General features: G+C 37.9%; 2 protein-coding genes across 17 annotated transcripts in view; one reads left to right on the top strand and one right to left on the bottom strand.

The window, feature by feature from the left end:
• TASOR (transcription activation suppressor) overlaps window positions 1-9802 on the top strand; it is a 49212-nt gene extending 39410 nt beyond the window's left edge. For 2 of the 7 annotated variants that reach the window (XM_019947515.3, XM_019947513.3), the window contains 7 exons: window positions 1208-1998; window positions 4778-4900; window positions 5669-5828; window positions 6303-6411; window positions 7736-7914; window positions 8097-8261; window positions 9069-9802. In XM_019947515.3, coding sequence (XP_019803074.2) covers window positions 1208-1998; window positions 4778-4900; window positions 5669-5828; window positions 6303-6411; window positions 7736-7914; window positions 8097-8261; window positions 9069-9592 — 2051 coding nt within the window. In that variant the 3' untranslated portion in view covers window positions 9593-9802. Of the gene's footprint in view, window positions 1-1084; window positions 1999-4777; window positions 4901-5668; window positions 5829-6302; window positions 6412-7735; window positions 7915-8096; window positions 8262-8791 lie in introns of all 7 variants that reach the window. The other 5 variants (XM_019947512.3, XM_019947511.3, XM_033865155.2 and 2 more) reach the window with 3 other exon arrangements.
• CCDC66 (coiled-coil domain containing 66) overlaps window positions 8798-22653 on the bottom strand; it is a 55112-nt gene continuing 41256 nt past the window's right edge. For 9 of the 10 annotated variants that reach the window (XM_073811248.1, XM_033865159.2, XM_073811249.1 and 6 more), the window contains 5 exons: window positions 14637-15127; window positions 13975-14015; window positions 12924-13165; window positions 12565-12680; window positions 8798-11167 (listed from right to left, as the gene is read on the bottom strand). In XM_073811248.1, the coding sequence (XP_073667349.1) occupies window positions 11081-11167; window positions 12565-12680; window positions 12924-13165; window positions 13975-14015; window positions 14637-15127 (977 nt within the window). In that variant the 3' untranslated portion in view covers window positions 8798-11080. The remainder of the gene's footprint in view (window positions 11168-12564; window positions 12681-12923; window positions 13166-13974; window positions 14016-14636; window positions 15128-22653) is intronic. The other variant, XM_073811251.1, reaches the window with a different exon arrangement.

Genomic DNA, 22653 nt, shown 5'->3' with positions numbered 1-22653 from the left:
TGTTGGCTAAGATTTAAGAAAAATTAGTACTTTTTTAAAGGATAAAATTGTATAATATGAACTTGTAGGGAAAAATAATGAAAAGTTTGTTTTTTTGTGAAATAAAGTATTACTATAAATTGCTGTTAAATGTATTTTCCCCATGTTTTTTAAAAAGGGATTTAGGGTTCCTGTTTTGAAATGTAGTTTCAAGAACATATGTGTTTGAATTTAGGATTTGTGAGTGGAAAAAAGTACGTTCTTACGGATTGAGCTAGTTGTCAAGGATCACGGGTTATCGTACTTTCATTAGCATCAGCTAGCTTGATGATGTCTTCATCTCATATGGGGTAAATAGCTATTATGATTTCTCTTGGAATGATTTCCAAACAAAATAAAAATACTGAACAAAAGTGCTATCAAAAGTATTACTGTTAATGCAGCTATGAAATTGTGTTCTCTTCCTATATGACTGAGACTTTCTTTTCCTGATAAATTGAAGTCCCTAACATTGTAGCAAATCCACTAAGCAACCCCATATGTAAGAGCAAATCTGAAAACAGATAAAATTAATTATCCTAGATCCTGAATGCAACTCTTAACTTGATGACTTATTCCCACAGCATTTCAGCTTGGCATTCTTTCAGTTGCCTTACACTCAAAATTTTCCTATTAAGGGGGTATTACCTTAGTGGACACTACTTGGCAAAGAATATAGGGGTTGAGCAAGCTGTTGAAACTGACTATTCTGCTTAAAGCATGTCTGTTAAAGTCAGATCTGCAGAAAGGTAGGGAAGCAGAAATAAACAAGTGACTTAATTTGTATTGATGTTAAATTGGCCCTTGTTTGAATACTTCAAAAGGAATCAAAGAAAGTAACATTCAGACTTGCCACTCTAGCTACTGAAATACAAAGACCAGCCATAAATAAGTAGGGCACATAGGAAATAGGTTCACACCATTACCTGAGGTTTTTATTCTACCTTCCAATGCATAGTTTGTTCTAAATATATACTTGACCTGGCATTTTTTTTCTTTGTTAGTTTGTATTTTCAGATGTTATTATTTTGGATTGCTTTTGTAATAATAAACTCTTCCCATATAGGTATGAAATCACCAGAAGAACAACTGGTGTGTCTGCCACCACAGGAGGCCTTTCCTAACGACCCCCGGGTAATAAGTAGACAGAGAAGTTCTGATTATCAGTTTCCATCCTCTCCATTTACAGACACACTAAAGGGCACCACTGAGGATGACGTGTTGACAGGTCAGGTGGTGACAGTGGAGGAGCAGTGTGTGCCAGCAGCAGAACCGCCTGCAATGAGTGAAACCACAGAAAGGACAGTGTTAGGAGAGTACAGTCTCTTTTCTAGGAAGATAGAAGAGATTCTGAAGCAGAAGAATGTTTCATATGTCAGCAGAATTTCCACACCTACCTTTTCAACACAAGAGAAGATGAAACGGCTTTCTGAGTTCATATATTCTAAGACTTCCAAAGCTGCTGTACAGGAGTTTGTAGATGGCTTGCATGAGAAACTAAATACTGTTATCAAAGCATCAGCCAAGGGTGGGAATTTGCCAGCAGTCAGTCCTAATGATTCTGGTACTAAGATAGCATTGAGCCCTCTGGGAAGGCATGTCATACCAGTTTCCTCAAGCGACTTCAACAATAAACACCTCCTTGAGCCACTTGGTAGTGATCCTCTGAAAGACACCAACTCTAATGAGCAGCCTTCCTCTTCGGCTTCGGGTTTAACTGAAGCAGAAGTGAACCAGCCACACCATGCCACAGAGCCAGTGGTGACTTCTGATCATACTGCCCGGGAACCAGTAGAAAAAGAAACAAAATCGCCCAGTGATGTAAACATTTCTGCCCAACCAGCTCTTTCAAACTTTATAAGCCAGTTAGAACCTGAAGTATTTAACAGTTTGGTTAAAATCATGAAAGATGTCCAGAAAAATACTGTGAAATTTTATATTCATGAAGAAGAGGAGAGTGTGCTCTGTAAAGAAATAAAGGTAACTAAATGAGAAGGTAATTGTAATGCTGTCTAAACTTCTCTTGTTGGGTCTGAGCTCTATAAAATGGATTTTTGTTTTTAGGTGTTGACCATATTATTTTCATAATTTGATGCAGAGTGGAATAAAAGACTAGTAAGTTTCAACTGAATTTCAACTGGTGATCTAAATGTCTTAGAATTTTTAATCTTGTTTTGCATAGTGTCATTTTAAAGACCAGTTGTATACATATTGCAGATACCTTTAAATTGTTGATCTAAAGATTTTCAATGTTTCTTACTGGGTTTTTAACAAAGGGGAGGGAAAGATGCAGAGAAATGAAGTTGTCAGTGTTTACCTCAGGGGGTTTTATCAATCAGGTAGAAAAATAAAACTGTCCAGGATGACCTAATGATGATATCTTTTGGCATTTCTTGATGCCCTGGTCATGCCAGGTTTCCCAATAGCCCTTATTATCAAAAAACATGGTGATCCTGAAACACTTCCCCAGTCATGAAAGATTCCTCCTTGCAAGGTATGTGTTTTGCACTGAAGCTATGGAGTAGACTGGCGTTTCAGGCATTTGGTTTAAAAAAATACACACATAGAGAGAGGTATGTAAAATCTGTAACAATAGATATGTAATTTATAACACATGGGACAATTAGTGGTTTAATGTTGCCAATTAGTATTCACTAAACTGTATAGCATTTTAATTCCTTAAGGGAATGCCTTGGTTTTTTTTGTTTTGTTTTGTGGGGTTTTTTTTGCGGTATGCAGGCTTCTCACTGTTGTGGCCTCTCCCGTTGCGGAGCACAGGCTCCGGACGTGCAGGGCCAGCGGCCATGGCTCACGGGCCTAGCCGCTCCGCGGCATGTGGGATCTTCCCGGACCGGGGCAGAAACCCGCGTCCCCTGCATCGGCAGGCGGACTCTCTCAACCACTGCGCCACCAGGGAAGCCCGGGAATGCCCTAGTTTTTAAAATAAATGCCTGCTCCTATTTATGGAATTTACTTACCATGATAAGTTTCTGCTTTTTTAGTTAGAGGAAGCAGAGGGGACTATAAATAAGTGGCGTATAGCCAGAGTGGCCCAGAAACTCCATGCTTTGACATGTCCTCAGCCTTTTGTCAGTTTGAGGATCTCTTTGACGTCAGCATGTTTCATGTGATGTGTTGATGAGAATGTGAAGAGCATGGAAATGGGGGCAACAGAGTGCTCAGTGTGCTGCCTTTACCAATTCCCTGTAGTTTCTTGGGAAGATGAAACCAGACTTACCAGGAATTTTTTGGTTGCATTTTTGCCCTGTATGATTGAACATTGAGCTTCTCAACATTCTTCCACCCCCAGCAACATGTTTCCAGCTCTTTGGGGCATAGCTACATGGTGGTGTAGGGCTAGATGAGAGAGTGGGTTGGGCACAGTTCCCAGTGTGCTCACCATTACTCCATCTCCTCCCATTGCATTTTAGAAATTGATTGTAACACACTTGTGGGAAATGTGTTTACTTACGAATGGTGCTTTTAATCCATTCTGGCTTAGAATAAATCATATTTCTGCTATTTATTTTATGTAGAAGAAGAAAAGGATGCTGTGTGTTTTATAAATATGATAGGAAATCAGATCAGCACTTTTAATTCTTTTATTCAATATCCATTGGAAATTTTCTAGCAGAAATGTTACAGTATAGTACAGGACTTTATGAATAAAATTTTAAACTTCCTAAATATTTCTGGAGTCAAATTGATTTGTTACTTTATGAGTTAAAGTGTCTTATTTAACACAAACTTGCATTTAAAATTTCTTAATGTAAAAAGACCAAAAATTACAAGCAGGCCTATCAGACAATAATTTACTTTTTCATAACCTGATTGTAAACTGCTCTGAGATTTGCCCAGAGGCTTTAGAAGTTAGAGCAAAATCAAACACTGTAGAAGATGCTTCTTTAGGGCTACATAGAAGTATCCTCTTTGGGTGTGACACTTGTAGACAGCTCTTGAAAGACTGATTGTGAGGCAACCTTGGTTTAGATTTATGGTTATCTAACCAGCGTGCCAACCTTGAGAAAATTAATCTGCTCCTGTATCTGTGAAATGAGGAATGTGACCTTCAGAATCCTGCAGTTTGCTTCAGAGTTCAGGATTCCCCCAGCAAGCAAAGAGAATTCTGCTGGGACTGGCTCTCTTGTGTCCTTTGAAAGGTAGTACCGTGTCAGCAGCATGGAAGGATGTGTTAGATGGGAGAGTGTTTTGTTTGAAGATGTAAACTTGACAGGCATGGCTAATTAATATGTAAGTAACGTTGTACATACTGAAGCTCTGTATGAATGATCCTGGGGCTGTTGTGAGTTAAAGGAACTACAGTAGTCATAAAAGTGCTTTTTAACTCTGAAGGAGTATACCGGTAACACTGCTGCAGAGAATCAAGGGCCTGCTTCAAAAGGAAAGGAAAATGGGAGAGAGAGAGTGGTTAATGACTGAGCTCTGGATTGCCCAGAATAAGTAATAAGAGTTAAGAACCTGGGCTAATCCATTGCTTTTCTGGTTCTGTTACCCCAAGCTAGCATTTACTTGGCTTTGACTGCATAGTGTCGTAACATTGTGATTGTGACCAGTTAAGGTCTGAGCTTCAGAGTCTTCTCTAAGAGTGGACTTGATCTCTGAGGTCCCTAGTGTAAGGGCATCATTATTAGTGGTCTAGTAGTAGTTAAACTTAACTACTTTATCTTGCATTTCTCGTGTTAAATGGATGTTTGCAAAAAAGCTTTTAAATGTTGATTTAGTTTTTTTTCTTTAACAGGAATATCTTATCAAATTAGGCAATACAGAGTGTCATCCAGAACAGTTTTTGGAAAGAAGATCAAAATTAGATAAACTATTGATTATTATTCAAAATGAAGACATTGCAGGTTTCATTCACAAGGTAGACTATTAAGCTGAATTCTTTGCTTATTTTGGTTGTAAAGACTCCCTACTATCTTTGAGACTAAAGCTGTTTGTTTTTAAAATATCCTCATAAGCTTTAAAGGAGATAAAACTTTGAGGTTGGGAGGTTTAGGACTTGAGACCTAAACTACCCTCTGTGAATCAGCTCATGAGATTCATATTTATACCTCTACAAAATTTTAAATTGTGGCATATCACAGATCTTACCTATCGCTTAAATGGTCAAGACTAAGAATACTGACTCCTTGAATGCCATTGGGTCTGCTGACTCTCTTTATATTGTTATCACCTTTATTTGTATGTCCTAGGTAAAACCTGTCTGTACCCCCTCTTTGCTGAAGCAGTCCCCCTTTCCCTTGGGTTTGGAGGTACCCCGTCTAGTCTTAGGAGACTGTCTCAAGTCCTACTGCTCTTTGAAGTCTTTCCTGACTGTTTCAGTCCGTAGGCTGCTGCCTCATTTGAATTCGGACTGTACTCACAGGGCCAGGCAAGTTAGCATTTGTCATTCTGTGTTTCCAGGTCTCTTGTTAAGTGCCTCTTCCTTAGAGAGTTCTGTTCAAGGTAGATGCCCAGTACATAAATGTTGGTTTGTATATTTAGAAATAATGTTGGAAATATTGTTTTTGTGCTTGACTTTGCAGAGACAACACACTAATATAGGTGAGCCATAGTACATCTAATGTAGGTTACTTCACACTTGAGTCTGTCTGTCCTTATTTCTATTTTTATTTTGGTATTTAAATAGGTACCTGGCTTGGTGACTTTAAAGAAGCTTCCTTGTGTTAGTTTTGCTGGTGTTGATAGTTTGGATGATGTTAAAAATCATACATACAATGAGTTATTTGTATCTGGAGGTTTTATCGTTTCTGATGAATCCATTCTAAATCCAGAAGTAATCACAATTGGTAAGATTTATTTATTCTTTTAAGCATGTAACATGTCTTTTCTAGGTTTTTCTCATTAGTGACTCACTCATACTTTAATGCATTGTCCATTCTGCCAGTTGCAGATAACTAGTACATTTCCATCATTTTTTGAGCTTTTATTATCTCAGATTTCTTTCCCATTCTTTTACTCTTTACGAATAATTTCCTCTTAAGTCTGGTATAAAGCAGGGCTCTCTGTACCTACTTCCCTTGGATTACTTTTGGTTTGTTATTGTTATCAACATGTTGTTTTTTTGTGTGTAGATGTTATGTTCTTAGATCTCAAAGAGGATGTATAGATCTGTCTCCCTTAGAGGAGAAAAAAGAGAAAGAAAATACTACCTAGGAAAGTAGGTGTTCTACATGATATCAACAAACACTTCTTCCTTAATTCAGTTGTGGAGTGGGTGACTTGTTTATTGAATTTAAAATGAACTTCATTATCTCTAACAGAGAACCTTAAAAATTTTTTGACATTCCTCGAAGAACTTAGTACTCCAGAAGGAAAATGGCAATGGAAAGTCCACTGTAAATTTCAGAAAAAACTAAAGGAACTGGGCAGGTAAGGTTTGAAAAATAACTATATATTGGTTGTTGATTTTAACATTGTGTTCACAGAATTTTGCTATTTTTTATGTTTGTAAATTATAGATGCTGCTCAGTTTTCACAGATGTCTTTTGCCAGCCGTAAGGGAATGTAGATGCTGAATTATTCTAGCCTGTTTGAAAATGATACTGTTTATGTAGAGGTTTGTTGAAGTTCTAGTTATGTACAGAGATAAAATTGGCTTAAACTTTACCACTTGGGTTTAGAATAATAATCAAAACGGGATAATCAGCATTCTTTATTTTTTTATGGAACTGTACATGCCAAGTAGATCAGGCCCTCTCCTAATTGTTAATCTAATAATATTACACATATGAGACAAGGATTAATCTTGACATGATAAAGGGATCTATGATTAGGACATTCATTTATGTAATAAGTGATTTCTAACATGCCCAGAAGTCACTTCTCAAAACGTGATTCTTGGAGCACTAGTCCCTTGAGAGGCTCTGCAAATGACTGTTGTAATCAGATGAGTTTGGGATACTATATCCTACTACTAGAGTCCATATAATGTACTTATTTACACATTTGAAGATCTGAGAAACTTTGTAGTTAAGGATCCTGTTTTACATTTTGTCAGTCAGCATTTCTGAAACCTAGACCACAAAACATTTTTTTCTTCTAATACCTATTGATATTCCATTGGACACACTTAGGGAAATTCAGGCTTTAGTAATTTTAAATTATTTAACTTTTTATTTCATTTTTTAAAAACTTGTTTTATCTTCAAATCATGTGAAGTAAGCATTGGGGAAGTCTTATTTTTATATAACAGATAGCAATACTGAGGCCCGGAGGTATAACTTGTACAAATTAGTACCATCATCTTCCTGACAATAGCCCGTAATTTCTACCACATGTTGCCTTTACCACATGTTGCCTTGCATCTGGAAGTATAGAAATAGCTCAGAGCCATGTTATTTTTTGAAGGAAAGATTTATATTTTTTTGTCCTTTTACACCCTTCATTATAGTTCTAAATTAGTGAAGCTGAAGAGAAGTGTAATTTATTTAGTAAGTAATAAGTTGAGATTTTTGTCTGAACTGAATAGCTGGCCCTCAGGCTTTGTACCGAGAGAAAGCCTGGAGTTACCCGTGTATTGCACAATTCCTGCTTTCCCTCTACTAAGAAGCACCTGTACATCAGGCAGTGAGCTAAGCAGTGCAGTTGTCGTTAGTTGCCTCAATTGAGAAATTATGGCTTTAATTTCAAGTGAAAACGTCCATACTAAATTTTAGAAATGCAGATACAGATACTGAACTACTTAATTTCACAGATTGAATGCTAAAGCTCTGAGTCTCTTGACCCTTCTGAATGTCTATCAGAAGAAACATCTGGTTGAAATTTTGTCATACCACAACTGTGATTCACAAACTCGAAATGCTCCAGAATTGGATTGCCTTATCAGACTTCAGGCTCAAAACATACAGCAACGACACATAGTCTTTTTAACAGGTAACGAGAGTGCTCTTAAGCTTTCTACTGTGAATACAGGAATGTGTATGAAAGGATTTTGTGGGGCTGTGTTGGGTGTTTCTGAAAATGTGGAGGAAAGAATTTTGGAGGGCTGGACGCAGGCATTATCATTTTATATTTGCAAGTGTTTTATACTCAACTTTTTTTTTTTTTCAATTTAGAAAAGAGTATCAAGATGCTTTCCAGTTATACCGATAATGGAATAGTGGTTGCGACTGCTGAAGACTTTATGCAAAACTTTAAAAATCTTGTGGGCTATCACAACTCAATCACAGAAGAAAACCTTCCTTTGCTTGGTGCTAATGAGAATCTTGAGTCGCAGTCAGGTAACTTTTCAGTAGTTTTCATTTTCTTTAAGGCAGACAGAAAAAGAATGGTTTTGCTTTGATTTCATACAATGAAATGCTAATTTTGAAACTGCTCACCTCAGTGTAAACTCAGCTTCAGGGGAAGTGTTTCAAGGCATTTATCATTCTTTTACTTAGCATACACAAAATCTGCTCATTTATTATACTATAGTCAGTATAAGCTGTTTGAGTTAATGTAGACTGCATACTATAGAGTAGGCATTTTCTTTTTGAGGGTATGTAAGCTTTATTGGCTTCTGTTGTGAATTAAAGCAGTTTAATTACAAGGTAGTAGAGATATCCATAGCTTTAGTCTTTTGTGAGATGGCCTTTGCTTTGGTTCCAGGTTTTATGTAAAATGAAAGATGTACTTTTGTTTTTGAGGAAAAGCAGAGATGTTCGAACATTTGATACAGCTAACCAGTTTAGTAGTAATCCAGTGAAGCTAGATGTCAGAATTTTTATTTTATATTTGTCTTGTCGAATACTGAATTACCGTATAACTTTAGATGCTGTTTTGACATTAACCCCTTTGGAGCTGGGAGTTGGGATTTCCCAACATTAAACGTGAACACATTTCGCAGAAGCTTTTAGCATCGGATTATCTGGACATTCACACCTAGTGTGAGTGTTGTGACTAAGTGAACTTGTGGCAGAAGACCAAGCTTTAAGGGATTGTGGACTTGCAGACCCTGACGCATTATATTGTGTGAGTAGTGTATAATTTTAAAACTTAAACAAATTGTGTATTTCAATAGAGGAGGACTTTTTGTTTTTTAAATGTAGCTCTTTTAGAAAACGATGAAAAGGACGAAGAGGATATGTCTCTGGATTCAGGGGATGAAATCTCAAAAATAGAAGTATGCAGCAATTTTCATTCAGAAATGTTGGAGAAAGAGACCAAAGGATCACGTGGAACAGATCAAAAAAAGAATATTCAAATTGAGTTGCAATCGTCTCTTGACTTGCAAAAAAGTTTATTAGAAGAGAAGACTTATGAAATTGATTCTGAAGAGAGAGCTTCTATTGATATAGTATGCTCTGAAGGAGACAGTAATTCAGCTGAACAGGATTCATATAGCAACTTTCAGGTTTATCACAGTCAATTAAATATGTCCCATCAGTTTAGTCATTTTAATGTTCTCACTCATCAGACATTTTTGGGGACACCATATGCCCTTTCATCAAGTCAGTCTGAAGAAAGTGAAAATTACTTTTTATCTGCTTATACTCAAAACTTGGATAGAGAGAAATCTCCATTAAGTTGGTGGAAAAGTGATACTTCCAGGCCGTTTTCAAAAGAGAAATAATTACAGTAACTAACTTTTTTTTTTTTTTAAGTAGGTTGTTATGGACTTTTTCTGTTTCTTAAAAGTGAATTCACAATTTATATTTCATTCTCTAAACAAAAGGTTTCTTTTCCTTTCGCAAATGTTTTTTTTCCTCTTATTTAAATCATGATGGCCTGTAACAGTTGAAGCATCTGAAAATTGAAATAAATATATATTTTTAACATATTGTACTTGAATTATCTCATATTGGCACTTTTAAGTTTTACACTTATGTCATCTGTACTTTGGCTTCAAATTGAAGCCTGTTTTATATGTAAAACTAGATAGTTGCAAAAGGATAGTGAACAATGGCTTTACATTTTTTTTCCCCTCCTCTAATGTCAATGATCCCAGCTACTTTTGCTGAAATGATATATCAACTGATGCATTTGCTACTTTTGCTGAAATATCAACTAATGCATTTATTTTAAGCTTTTTGTATAGTGCTTTTACACAGGTATAAGCCAGTGATGTTAATAGTTACACGATTTTGGCTCAATACCTCAAGATTTATTGAACAAAGCCATTTCATTTAGATGATAAAACTATGTACCATATGGGACTTAGGACTTAACACCAGGCAGCATTATTTTTTATTTTTAGACAACCATGTAAAATCACTTGCTAAAATTTTGGTCAACCTTTGAGAATATTTGATAATTACAATTTTCAGTGCTTGTGTGGTCCTTAAACAAAAACCTATCTTATCTTTTGAAATATGAAACTGAATTTGGTTATTAAAGGCATTAAACAATTTGAAATAAACTTTGCTGTAGATTTTAAAATTGTTAGAAAAATGTAAGTATATTTTTCAGGTGGTAAGCACTTAAGTGCTATATACTAAAGCTAACTTTTTAAATTCACAGATAAAAGTACATGGTGAAGATAAATTTTAAATCCACATGTATTGCTAATAACTGCCTCTCCATTACTAATACAAACTTGTAAATGTTTTTGAAAACTGTAGTTTCTACAATAAAAGAAGTCATTAAAAAAAGGACTTAAAAAAATTTCCATGTAAGCCTAAACTGAATCTGGGCTATTTTAGTAAAAGTAAGTATGTCAGACCTTCCTTTGGCACCTCCAAAGAACTTTGAGTTCTACTCTTTAAAATCTTTTTATAGAGCAAAATATCTAAGTGATATTTTAATAAGCTACATGTAAAAAGTGTGGAAGAACACTGTAAACTCCAGACTGTGTTAAGGTAAGTAGATCAATACCTCAATACCCACATTGTGATGAGCAGAAAAAAAATTTTTTTTTTTACTACTTTTTTACAAGTGTCTTGTTTTATTGTTTTTTTAAAAAATATATATACACACATACTTTACTACATAATGTACAAGTTTTAAATAAGCATTTTAAAAAGAAATCTAGGCTATTTGATAAATACAGTTAAGCAACAACCAATCTCACATTTCATAATTTGGAAGACAAATCAAATGTAAAGGATTTGATTTTCTACATTTAAAACGAAGAACTAAAATTCTCTTCTTGATTTGCAGCTAAAGGCATGAGATTAGTTTCCAACTCTCTTTGCTTCTGGAGAAGGCCCTGAAATCGTATTGATATGTTAGTACGGTGTGCAGCAGACGGGCAAATTATTCCTATTTTACCTTTCTCTCTTGTTAATACAGAACTATATTTACTTTGAAAACACGTATTACGCTCAGTTACTTTGTCATGTTCAACTCAAGAATTTTCAATTTTTACACCAGACTTTCTCACTTGGATACTGTGCAGCTATCACACATTTGTAAGATTATATTTTTAGCCATACAACCAATAGAAATGACCTTTCTTAAAACCATGTCTCCTAACTGTGGGGCTGAACACCACCTCTTTCCTTTTCCCTAAATGCTCTTAAAATGGTCATAAGTCTCCCTTTAACCATCCAGTGTTTATCTTGACTGCATTAACCTTAGTGGCTAGTACAAGGCCCTGCTGAAGTAAGATATGGTCACTAAGGTGTATACATCACATTCCTTTCTCTTAAGCTACAACTTCTGTCTCTACTAAGCTAGAATATACCTTGTCACTTTAAAAAGAGGTTTAAGTAAAATCTTCACTGTGTGAATTACCAAGCTTGAGTTACAAAATTCAATCCACATGTAACCAAAGCTACAGCATTTAAAAAACTAAGGGACACTTTATAATCCTGGGTTAGTGGGGGTGATTTTCTAGTTCTATAGATCAACAATTTGAAATGCAGGAGGCACTCGTAAATGACTGGACATGGAAAAGGGTAATCCTAAAACTACAGTTTATTTTCCCCAAATACACAAAGTATACTGTGAATCAAAGCTAATCGCAAAACCAGTTTTGCAAGTCTTTTTTTTTTTTTTAAGCACAGGGACAGGTGTTTTTTTTGTTTTTTTTTTTGTTTTTTAAGGCCAGCTGGTAGAGAACAGTTATAGCCTTAAATATTGGATGTGTTACCTGATTTTATTTTTATCTGAGCAGATAATGAGTCAAAACTGGTCTGGGAGAAAAAGTAGTCTGGTAAGATTATACCTGTAATTTCACATTATATTACTCTTCGGGACTTGTGTCAAGTTCTATTCCAAACACGGCCAACACGTTCATTTAAAAAAATGTGAACTGCATTACTAAGAATTAAAGCATAACTGTATTTATTTTCTGCCTTTGGTTTTAGGGCCTTATTGATCATGCTTTGCCATTTCAAATGTATGCCTTTTTTCATTAAATAAAGTTGTCTTAATATTCAAAATGTCTCATGATTTCATGCTGGAAAGAAACAGTCTGAGAGATGGCAATGTGAAAGAAATAGAAAGAAAGTTGTGTTTTTTTAAAAAGAATCAGCACCTGTACATTAAACTGACATGTGGTGAAGTCACATAAGTCATGTAACCAACGATGTTTAGTAAAACTGGTAAAACACAGCCCTCCACCAGAAAATGGTCACATCCAAACTTTGGAAGAGCTCATACCTGTCTCAGTTCTGACAGTCCCTTAAGGATTGCTTGCTGTCGATCCCTGTTTTTCACCAAGTTAGGATTAAGAAGTGGGTCCCTGAGATGGTCAAAAAGCTGTTCTTGGTCACAGTCTGAAGCCAGATAAAAATGACAAAAATTCAAATACATTTATAATATGAAATAGCCCTATGCTATAACATTCTATGGATTCATTAATAAATTTATATCCTAGGAAAGCACCAAGTAGAATTTAAGTAATAAATATTCAATAAAAATTTTAATAATTGACTCCAAAAGAGAAATTTTTTTCTACCTCTCTTGGGGCAATTTGGATTTTTAATTGGGGGGGGGGGGGTACACTTATATTTACTTACCATGTAGATTTTGGTACTGAGGATCCTGGGTTAAAGGCCTAGACAATGGTGCATCTGGATCAAGGTAATAGATCTCATTGGTTCGGACATAGGGAATAAAATGAAATGGTTCAGAAAACCCAGGTGATAATTCTGTTTGACTGTCTCCTGAGATCAGATCCTCTCTTTCATAAGTACTGTTTTTTAGTGTCTGAGTTTGCTGCGTTCTGTTTTTCACTGCCAGAACTGGTGGTGATTGAGACCTGTATTTTTCCAAAAAGCACAATAAGGGACTTCTTAAAAAGCATGAATGAGAAACTATATTTTATTTTAGATTAAGCATATTCTATTCTTCAATCACATTTCAATTTACTCTAAATGTACCTATAACACTTTAGGAACACTATATGTAAGAGGCTTGAGTTCTATGATACCATTTCCTAAAACAGGGCAACAAAATGGGATTAATTTGGGGTTTACTAGTACTTGCTGAGGATTATATATATGCTAGAACAGGGAGAAATTTACTAGCTTCTGAGGATCAACACTACCTGAGTTAATTTAAACCTAATGTTTCTCCTTAGATAATTCACTATAAAATAATATACTTACCGCCTAAAACTAAACTTGCTATTAGAGCCATATTCAGAGACAGCTTAAACCAGCTGGTTTGTGCACAAAAGTAGAGAATAAAAATTCTAACAATTTAAAATCTCCCACTGGTTAATTTCTCATTATCCCTACCAGTCATTTATTCCCTACCCCCTCAATCCAAGCAGAACGTCTATTCCACTGCCGGCATATCTGGAAAATCAAAACTGTTAAAGTCTGAAGATAACAAAATATCACCCACATTCCTGCTTAGGATGCCTAGGTCCAGTCCAATTTGGACCTTCAAATTCTAGGTAAAATGCCAGACACCCTTTCCCTTAAACCTCTATTCACCTGAAGTCACAAACTTTCCTGTTACTGTCTTCACAGACATGCATACATGCTTGATCTCACCTATATTTTGAGCAAGTATTTTATATCACACAGAAAGCACTAAGTAGCTATGGAATCCATAACATACCTTTCCTTGTTGAAAGAATTAATTATCTGAGGTTCTTCTTCCTAAATGATAGACCGGAGAGACAGGAGTTAACAGTGTTTCCATACGTCCCCACAAATGTTTTTAGTGGTTGTTGAAATAATCTGAGGATAATATTTGAGTAACACATACTGGATAATAGGATAGGAGAGGCTTGGTACTTCTCCAGAGTCAGAGAAACCAATCCAGTAATTCCTGACCTTGTAAATTATCCTGTCTATATGGACTATAAACAAGAGTTTTGAATGGGTATCTGAATAAAGAATAGCATTAATCTATACAGGGTTTAAGTGTAAACTTTTTCTGTAAAGGACATAGTAAACACTTGGCTTTGTGAGCCATGTGGTCTCTGTTGCAACTACTCTAAACTCTTCTTGCAGCATGAAGCCAGCCACAGACAATAGGTTAAAAAAAAAATGAGCATGGCTGTATTGCTAAAAACTTTATTTGCAAAAGCAGGCAGCACGATGGATTTGCCCATTGGCCATAGTTTGTTGACCCCTGCTGTAAACTACAGCAAATTTCTAGAACTCTTATTCACACCCAGAATAGCCCTGTCAAAACATGCATGTTTGGAACTGTATTCTCATTCTAAAAACTTCGATACATGCTTTAAAATATTTTTCTAGACATAAGAGCTTTACCTTTTTGACTAGCTGCCACCTGAAACTTGGTTCAGTTTCTTGAGATGAATGAAGAACATCTGGTGAAGTGACTCTATTTTGAGAGAGGTGTCCAGGATTATTTCTTTCTACCAAATGAAGCAGTTCCATCTGCCTTCTTACTCTTTTTTCTTCTCTCAGCTTTTGAAGCTGTTTAGGGTACTTTTCTGATGCTGGAATATACCGTCTCAGTGGTTTATTTATATTCCAATCAGGCCTTTTAGGACACTTCTTCATATGTTTTGTTTGTTTCTCTGTTCTTGTGAACTGATTACACTGGTCATTATAACTGTTTTCTTTTTCTAAGTTGGCTCCGTTATCATGACTTACTAGTTCTTGCTTGTTCTTCCTAGTGTTAAACTGTTCATTAAATTCTGCAGGAATCTCAGGAGATGAACAGTTTATAATTTCCCTCTCTATTACCGATCCACAGCATGATTCTATATTGGTAAATATTCCAGCATTTAAGTCATCTAAAAGAAAGTTTCAGATGATTAATTTTTTAAAAATTGTGGTAAAACATACATAATGCAAAATTTACCATTTTAACCATTTTTTCAAAGGCATTAAAACTGCCCTCTAAAACTCTGGTTTGAAAATTGAAAAAAAAAATTCTATACCCACTAAACTCCCCATCCCCCGCTTCCTGCCAGCTCATAGCAACCACCATACTAATTTGTCTCTATGACTGTCTCTTTTTGTGACTTCTGTTAGCATAATGTCCTCAAAGTTCATCCAAGTTGTAGCATGTGTCAGAATATCCTCCTTTTTAAGGCTGAATACACACACACCATAAAACATTCCATTGTATGTATATACCACACTTTTGTTTATCCATTCATCTGCCAAGGGACACTTGGGTTGCCTCCACCTTTGGGCTATTCTTCAAGACCTTACTTTTTTCAGTTCTTCTGACTACACCCAGAAGTGGAATCGCCAGACCATATAGTAATTATAAATTTTCTGAGGAAATGCCATTCTGTTTCCTTTAGCAGCTGCACCATTTTACATTCCCACCAACAATGCACAAGGGTTCCAATTTCCCTAAATCTTCCATTAAAGCAGTTTTAAGTGTACAATTCAGTGGCGCCAAGCACACTCATGATGCCACACAATTCCAGACCCCATCATCACCTCAAGCAGAAACCCTGCACCCACTAAGCAGTAACTCCCCATTCCACCCTCCTTCCCAACCCTCAGCAACTTCCACTCTACTTTCCACTTCTGAATTTGTCCACCCAACCCTAAATTCCTTACACCAGTGGAACTATACAATATTTTTGTCTCCCTGCACAACTGCCCCCCGCCCCTCACGTGCAGCTTATTTCACTCAGCGTAATGCCTTCACGGATTATTCAAGCTACAGCACATATCAGAACTTCAGATGATTTGCTATTTTTTTATTTTATTTTTGGCTGCACTGGGTCTTCATTGCTGCACATGGGCTTTCTCTAGTGGCGAGCGGGAGCTACTCTTCATTGCGGTATGTCGGCTTCTTACCGTGGTGCACGGGGGAGCACGGGGTCTAGGTGCGCCGGCTTCAGTAGTTGTGGCACACGGGCTCAGCAGTCGTGTCTCGTGGGCTCCAGAGCACAGGCTCAGTAGTTGCAGCACACAGGCCCAGCTGCTCTGCGGCATGTGGGTGGGATCTTCCCGGAGGAGGGCTCGAACCCGTGTACCCCGCACTAGCAGGGCGGATTCTTAACCACTGTGCCAACAGGGAAGTCCTCATCTAACTTTTTAAATGTCTGTATCTCATATACCATCATGCTATGCCTCCAGGCCATCCCTGAATCACATATAACCTTTTACTTTCTTCCATTTTGAAAACAGGAAAAGTTCACCATTCAAACATCTAAAATCTCCTTAAAATTTACATAATGTTCATGATTATATATGTGTTCAGCTATCACAACAATTGAGCAACAAAATTACTTTGTTGCTCAAAAGACTTTTTTTCACATATGATTAAAATTTTAAATTCACAATTAGCTAAAAAAAAGTCCAATTATTGCTGTGTGTTATTGCAGACTAGAGCTGGCCAGGACTAATCCTAGTAAGGCTGCCCAGCCTACATCATTTTCATACTGGATATCCTTTTTTGCCACTCTAGACCCACTTTACACCTTTCTCTCCCCGGCTCTCTGACCTAGCAGGCTGACTGGTAAGAACCTTATCAATGGGTTCCTGGGTCCTCTGGTTTCTGTTTCTGTCAGGAGTGTTCATATGCAGATTATAGGAAGGGAAAAGAGTGAATTCAGGATACTTATCCCACTGGCTCATTCCCTGTGAGCTGACCTCAGGCTGACTCTATCCCTTTACCAAAGGTTCCCCTCAAAGTTACCTCTATACAACGCTTGTCTTCTAGGTTCTGGTAACAAGTCAGTTGCTACTAGCACCAGAGTCAAAGCACTACTGCTGTTTTCCCTCACATCCACTCCTTTGAAAATAGTCTCTTTTTAAATAATCCATCTTTAATTATTCTACTTTGGGACCCTGACTGATTAAATTGCCTTAGAATCACCCAGTGATAATATACATAATTTCATGGTCTTAAAGACCTAGTTTGACTTTTTTTTTTTAGTTTGACTTCCTCTTAAGTGATGTGTAGGATTTATATAATTTTGTTGTTTATCTGGACATAGAGAAGGGAGAAACCACATTCTTCAAGCTTACGAGGAAACTATTAAAAAAATTTTGTTTTTTTTAATAAACTAAACAGGTTGCTTTACCCAATTCCCTTTTCAAATTCCCTTCTACCTTCTGTCATATTATGTAATCTGGTGTTGTACTGAAGATCTAAAATTAACTGGCAGAAAGAGTGGTATGTTAGAGGATGGATTTCCATTAAGACATTCTGGGCTTGGGGCTCAGCAGTAGCCAACTCCAGAGTAGCTTTTTGATATTTCTAGAGGAACATTAATATTATCTCCTAACTTATGGCCAGCCAAATTGGTTTTTGTCTCTTGTTAAGTTACCAAGGGATCCCCAAGACCACAAATAACTGACAGGAGGGTCCATTGGTAATTAGTTTAAAAACTGAAGGTCTGGTTCAAGGTGGTGACCTAGGAAGATCCTGAACTCGCCTCCTACAGACACACTTGAACCTATAGTTACATATGGAACAATTTCCTCTGAAAAAAACCTAAACAACTGGCTGGGCGACTCCTACACATTGCCCAAGTCTGGCACACCATCAAAGCAGGTGGGAGAGGCTGAGACACAGTCAAGCCATAAACCCCACCCCTGTGCTGCAACCCACAATTGGGAGGGAACTCAAAACCCAGCGCTTTTCCCCAAGGAGATAAGGGTTTGAATCCCACATTGGGTACCCCCACTTTTAAGATCTGCACAGAACAGATAATCCCCCAAAACACACAGCACTGAAAACCAATGCGGCTCATGTCCACAAGACCCACAAAGCTATAGCAAAAGGGAGAAACAGCTCTTAAAGGGCTCACTTACCTCAGGGCCCAGTGCAGAGGCAGCTGATTACACCCAAATGTGAAAGAGGCTCATTTAAAAATATGCTGAAGCGTTGGCCCAAGAGGTAGGAATGTAACTTAACACATCTAGGGGCTTGCTGGAATACTCTTGGGATGGGGGTGGGGATGAGGATGGTGGGCACCACCTGTTTTTTTTTTAAAAGAACCACTAGGCCTTTTACTCCCACCTTGCCGTCCCTGCCCCGGCTGTTACACTGCCCCCCGCCCAACTTCAACATGTACAGCAAACCCTCAGCAAACATCATTCTCAATGGTAAAAAACTGAAGGCGCTTCCTCTAAGATCAGGAATAAGACAAAGATGTCAACTCTAGCCACTTTATTCAACATAGTTTTGGAAGTCCGAGCCACAGCAATCGGTAAGAAAAATAAATAAAAGGAATACAAATTGGAAAAGAAGAAGTAAAACTGTCACTGTTCACAGATGACATGATACTATACATAGAAAATACTAAAGATGCCACCGGTAGACTACTAGAGCTAATCAATGAATCTGGTAAAGCTGAAGGATACAAAATTAATACACAGAAATCTCTTGCATTCCTATACACTAATAATGAAAGAGCAGAAAGAGAAATTAAGGAAAGAATCCCATTTACCATTGCAACAAAAAGAATAAAACACCTAGGAATAAACCTACCTAGGGAGACAAAAGACCTGTATGCAGAAAACCATAAGACACTGTTGAAAGAAACTGAAGATGATACCAACAAATGGAGAGATATACCATGTTCTTGGATTGGAAGAATCAATATTGTGAAAATGATTATACTACCCAAAGCAATCTATAGATTCAGTGCAATCCCTATCAAATTACCAATGGCATTTTTCACAGAATTAGAACAAAAAATTTAACAATTTGTATGGAAACATAAAAGACCCCACACAGCCAAAGCAATCTGCAAAAAGAAAAATGGAGCTAGAAGAATCAGGCTTCCCAACTTCAGACTATACTACAAAGCTACAGTAATCAAGACAGTATGGTACTGGGACAAAAACAGAAATATAGCTCAATGGTACAGGATAGAAAGCCCAGAGATAAACCCACACACCTATGGTCACCTAATCTATGACAAAGGAGGCAAGGATATACAATGGAGAAAAGACAGTCTCCTTAATAAGTGGTGCTGGGAAAACTGGACAGCTACATGTAAAAGAATGAAATTAGAACATTCTCTAACACCATACACAAAAATGAACTCAAAATGGATTAAAGACCTAAATGTAAGACTGGACACTATAAAATTCTTAGTGGAAAACATAGGCAGAACACTTTTTTTTTTTTTTGTGATACGCAGGCCTCTCACTGTTGTGGCCTCTCCCGTTGCGGGGCACAGGCTCCGGATGCGCAGGCTTCCCGGCCATGGCTCATGGGCCTAGCTGCTCCGCGGCACATGGGATCCTCCCAGTCTGGGGCACGAACCCGTGTCCCCTGCCTCAGCAGGCGGACTCTCAACCACTGCGCCACAAGGGAAGCCCCAGAACACTCTTTGACATAAATCACAGCAAGATCTTTTTTGACCCACCTCCTAGAGTAATGAAAATAAAAACAAAAATAAACAAATGGGACCTAATTAAACTTAAAAGCTTTTGCACAGCAAAGGAAACTATAAACAAAACGAAAAGACAACCCTCAGAATGGGAGAAAATATTTGCAAACGAAGCAACTGACAAAAGATTAATGTCCAAAATATACAAACAGCTCATGCAGCTCAATATCAAAAAAACAAACAACCCAATCCAAAAATGGGCGGAAGACCTAAATTGGCATTTTTCTCCAAAGACATACAGATGGCCAAAAGGCATATGAGAAGATGCTCAACATCACTAATCATTAGAGAAATGCAAATCAAAACTACGAAGAGGTGTCACCTCACACCAGTCAGAATGGCCACCATCAAAAAATCTACAAATAATAAATGCTGGAGAGGGTGTGGAGAAAAGGGAACCAACCTTTTTACACTGTTGGTGGGAATGTAAATTGATACAGCCACTGTGGAGAACAGTATGGAGGTTCCTTAAAAAACTAAAAATAGAATTACCATATGACCCAGCAATCCCACTACTGGGCATATACCCTGAGAAAACTGTAATTCAAAAAGACACATGGGACTTCCCTGGTGGCACAGTGGTTAAGAACCCTCCTGCCAATGCAGGGGACACGGGTTCAAGCCCTGGTCTGGGAAGATCCCACATGCTGTGAAGCAACTAAGCCCGTGTGCCACAACTACTGAGCCTGTGCTCTAGAGCCCGCGAGCCACAACTACTGAAGCCCGCATGCCTAGAGCCCATGCTCTGCAACAAGAAAAGCCACCGCAATGAGAAGCCCGTACACCACAATGAAGAGTAGCTCCCACTCGCTGCAACTAGAGAAAGCCCACGCACAGCAACAAAGACCCAACACAGCCAAAAATAAATAAATAAATGTTTAAAAACAAAATAAAGAGACACATGTACCCCAATGTTCACTGCAGCACTATTTAAAATAGCCAGGTCATGGAAACAACCTAAATGTCCACTGACAGATGAATCAATAAAGAAGATGTGGTACATATATACAATGGAATATTACTCAGCCATAAAAAGGAACAAAACTGGGTCATTTGTAGAGATGTGGATGGACCTAGAGTCTGTCATACAGAATGTGAAGTCAGAAAAACAAATATCGTATATTAATGCATATATGTGGAATCTAGAAAAATAGTACCGATGAACCTATTTCCAGAGAATGAACAGAGACATAGATGTAGAGAATGGATGTGTGGACACAGGTGGGATGAATTGGGAGATTAGGTTTGACATAAATACAGTACCATGTGTAAAACACATAGCTAGTTGGAACCTGCAGTATAGCACAGGGAGCCTTAGCTTGGTGCTCTGTGATGACCTAAATGGGCCAGATGCGGGGGCAGGGGAGGGAGGTCCAAGAGGAGGGGATATATGTATACATATAGCTGATTCACTTTGCTGTACAACAAAGTGTACAATATTCACTTCGTTGTATATTGTAAAGCAATTATACTCCAATAAAATAAATAAATAAAGTGACAGCTCATAAATTGGCTTTTATACAGTTTTGCACTATTCCAAGGATTACAAAAGCTTGAACTCAAGACAGGCTCTTCTCACTGAAATGAAGCAGTGGGATGAACTCACCTTGCAGTGCTAGTTTAAAAATTTAAGTCAAGTTGCTCCAAAGTTTTAAAGTCAGCAGGTGAAAAATACCTTAGATAAGTCTGAAATAAGGAATACCTTACATTGTACTGTAAGTGTTTATTATGTAAGAATAAATAAAAATGAGGTGGGAGAAGTACAGGTAGATGCATGCTAAGAACTACTGCCATTTTGAATACTAGCCAAAACTATTTTCCTTACAGATGTTTCTGTAAGAATTTTCTCTAAGCACTCTGTAATTTTAAGAAGTACTTTAATAAATGTTCTGTTTATACTCAAAAAAATATAAATAAAATTTTAAAAATTAAAAAACACTAAGCCTTTTATTCCCACCTTGCTGCCCCTGCCCCGCTGTTACACTCCCCACCCCCAGCTTCAAACGGGCAGCTGGGGGGGGGGGGGGGGAGGTACCATCTTCACAGCCACCCTCTGCCTTGCTATAGCTGGTACACGCCATCTTCACCCGCTCCCTTTACCCCATTTCAGAGTGCCAGTATCTCCTGAAGGGGAACTTTTACACGCATCTGGAGCCCTGGTTTTTACAGCTGTTGCCCCCTGATGGCCTGGCTCTGGAGGCAGGGGTTGGGGGGGCAGAGGTGGGTCACATTCCTGGGTCCCATGAAACTGTAACAATCAGAGAAACAGTTCTTGGCAGATTATCACCCCCAGGACACTGCATGGACAGCAGGCTGAAACAAACCCCAGTCTTTCTGAGAAAGATTCCTATTTGCTTCTCCAAAAGGTTTGGCCTTAAGGGTAGGCTTCTAGTTTGGTACACATCTAGGGGCCTACGGACAAGCTCTCAGGGAATGGAGACCATTAGATGCAATCTTCACATTATTTCTCCGCCTTAATCCAGCTTTCCGGTATTTCCCAAAAAGCTTATACCCTTGCAATGTGCCCCAATTTTTGCAGCTGCCACCAGCAGACACTTCTACATCACCTGGTTCTAGTGGCCAAGCACTCATGCTTGCAGGTCCCACAGGACTGTAACCAACGGAGAAAGAGTTCTTAAACAGCTACTACTGCCAGGGCACAGCAAGAGAAAACAGATGCAGGAGTTCAGTCTCTCTGTGAAAGAAGCCTATTAGCGTATCATAGCTACAGCCTGAGGGGCAGGCTCCTAATTAAACACGTATCTAAGGGCTGACTGTAACCCTTTCCAGACACCTTAGAGGTCAAGCACCATCTTCATACTCTCAGCTATGCTCTAGTCATCCATTATCTCTTGGAGGGGAGCTGTTACCTGCCTATGGTGCCACAGGTTTTACCTCTTGTGCCCTGGTTTCTGCAGCTGCTGCCTGGGGGATGTCTCTTGATT

Source organism: Tursiops truncatus, chromosome 10 (assembly GCF_011762595.2).
Source record: "Tursiops truncatus isolate mTurTru1 chromosome 10, mTurTru1.mat.Y, whole genome shotgun sequence".
In the NCBI taxonomy this organism is placed as follows: Eukaryota; Metazoa; Chordata; class Mammalia; order Artiodactyla; family Delphinidae; genus Tursiops; species Tursiops truncatus.
Note: the sequence above shows the minus strand (reverse complement) of the source record. Positions and strands in the feature narration are given on the sequence as shown.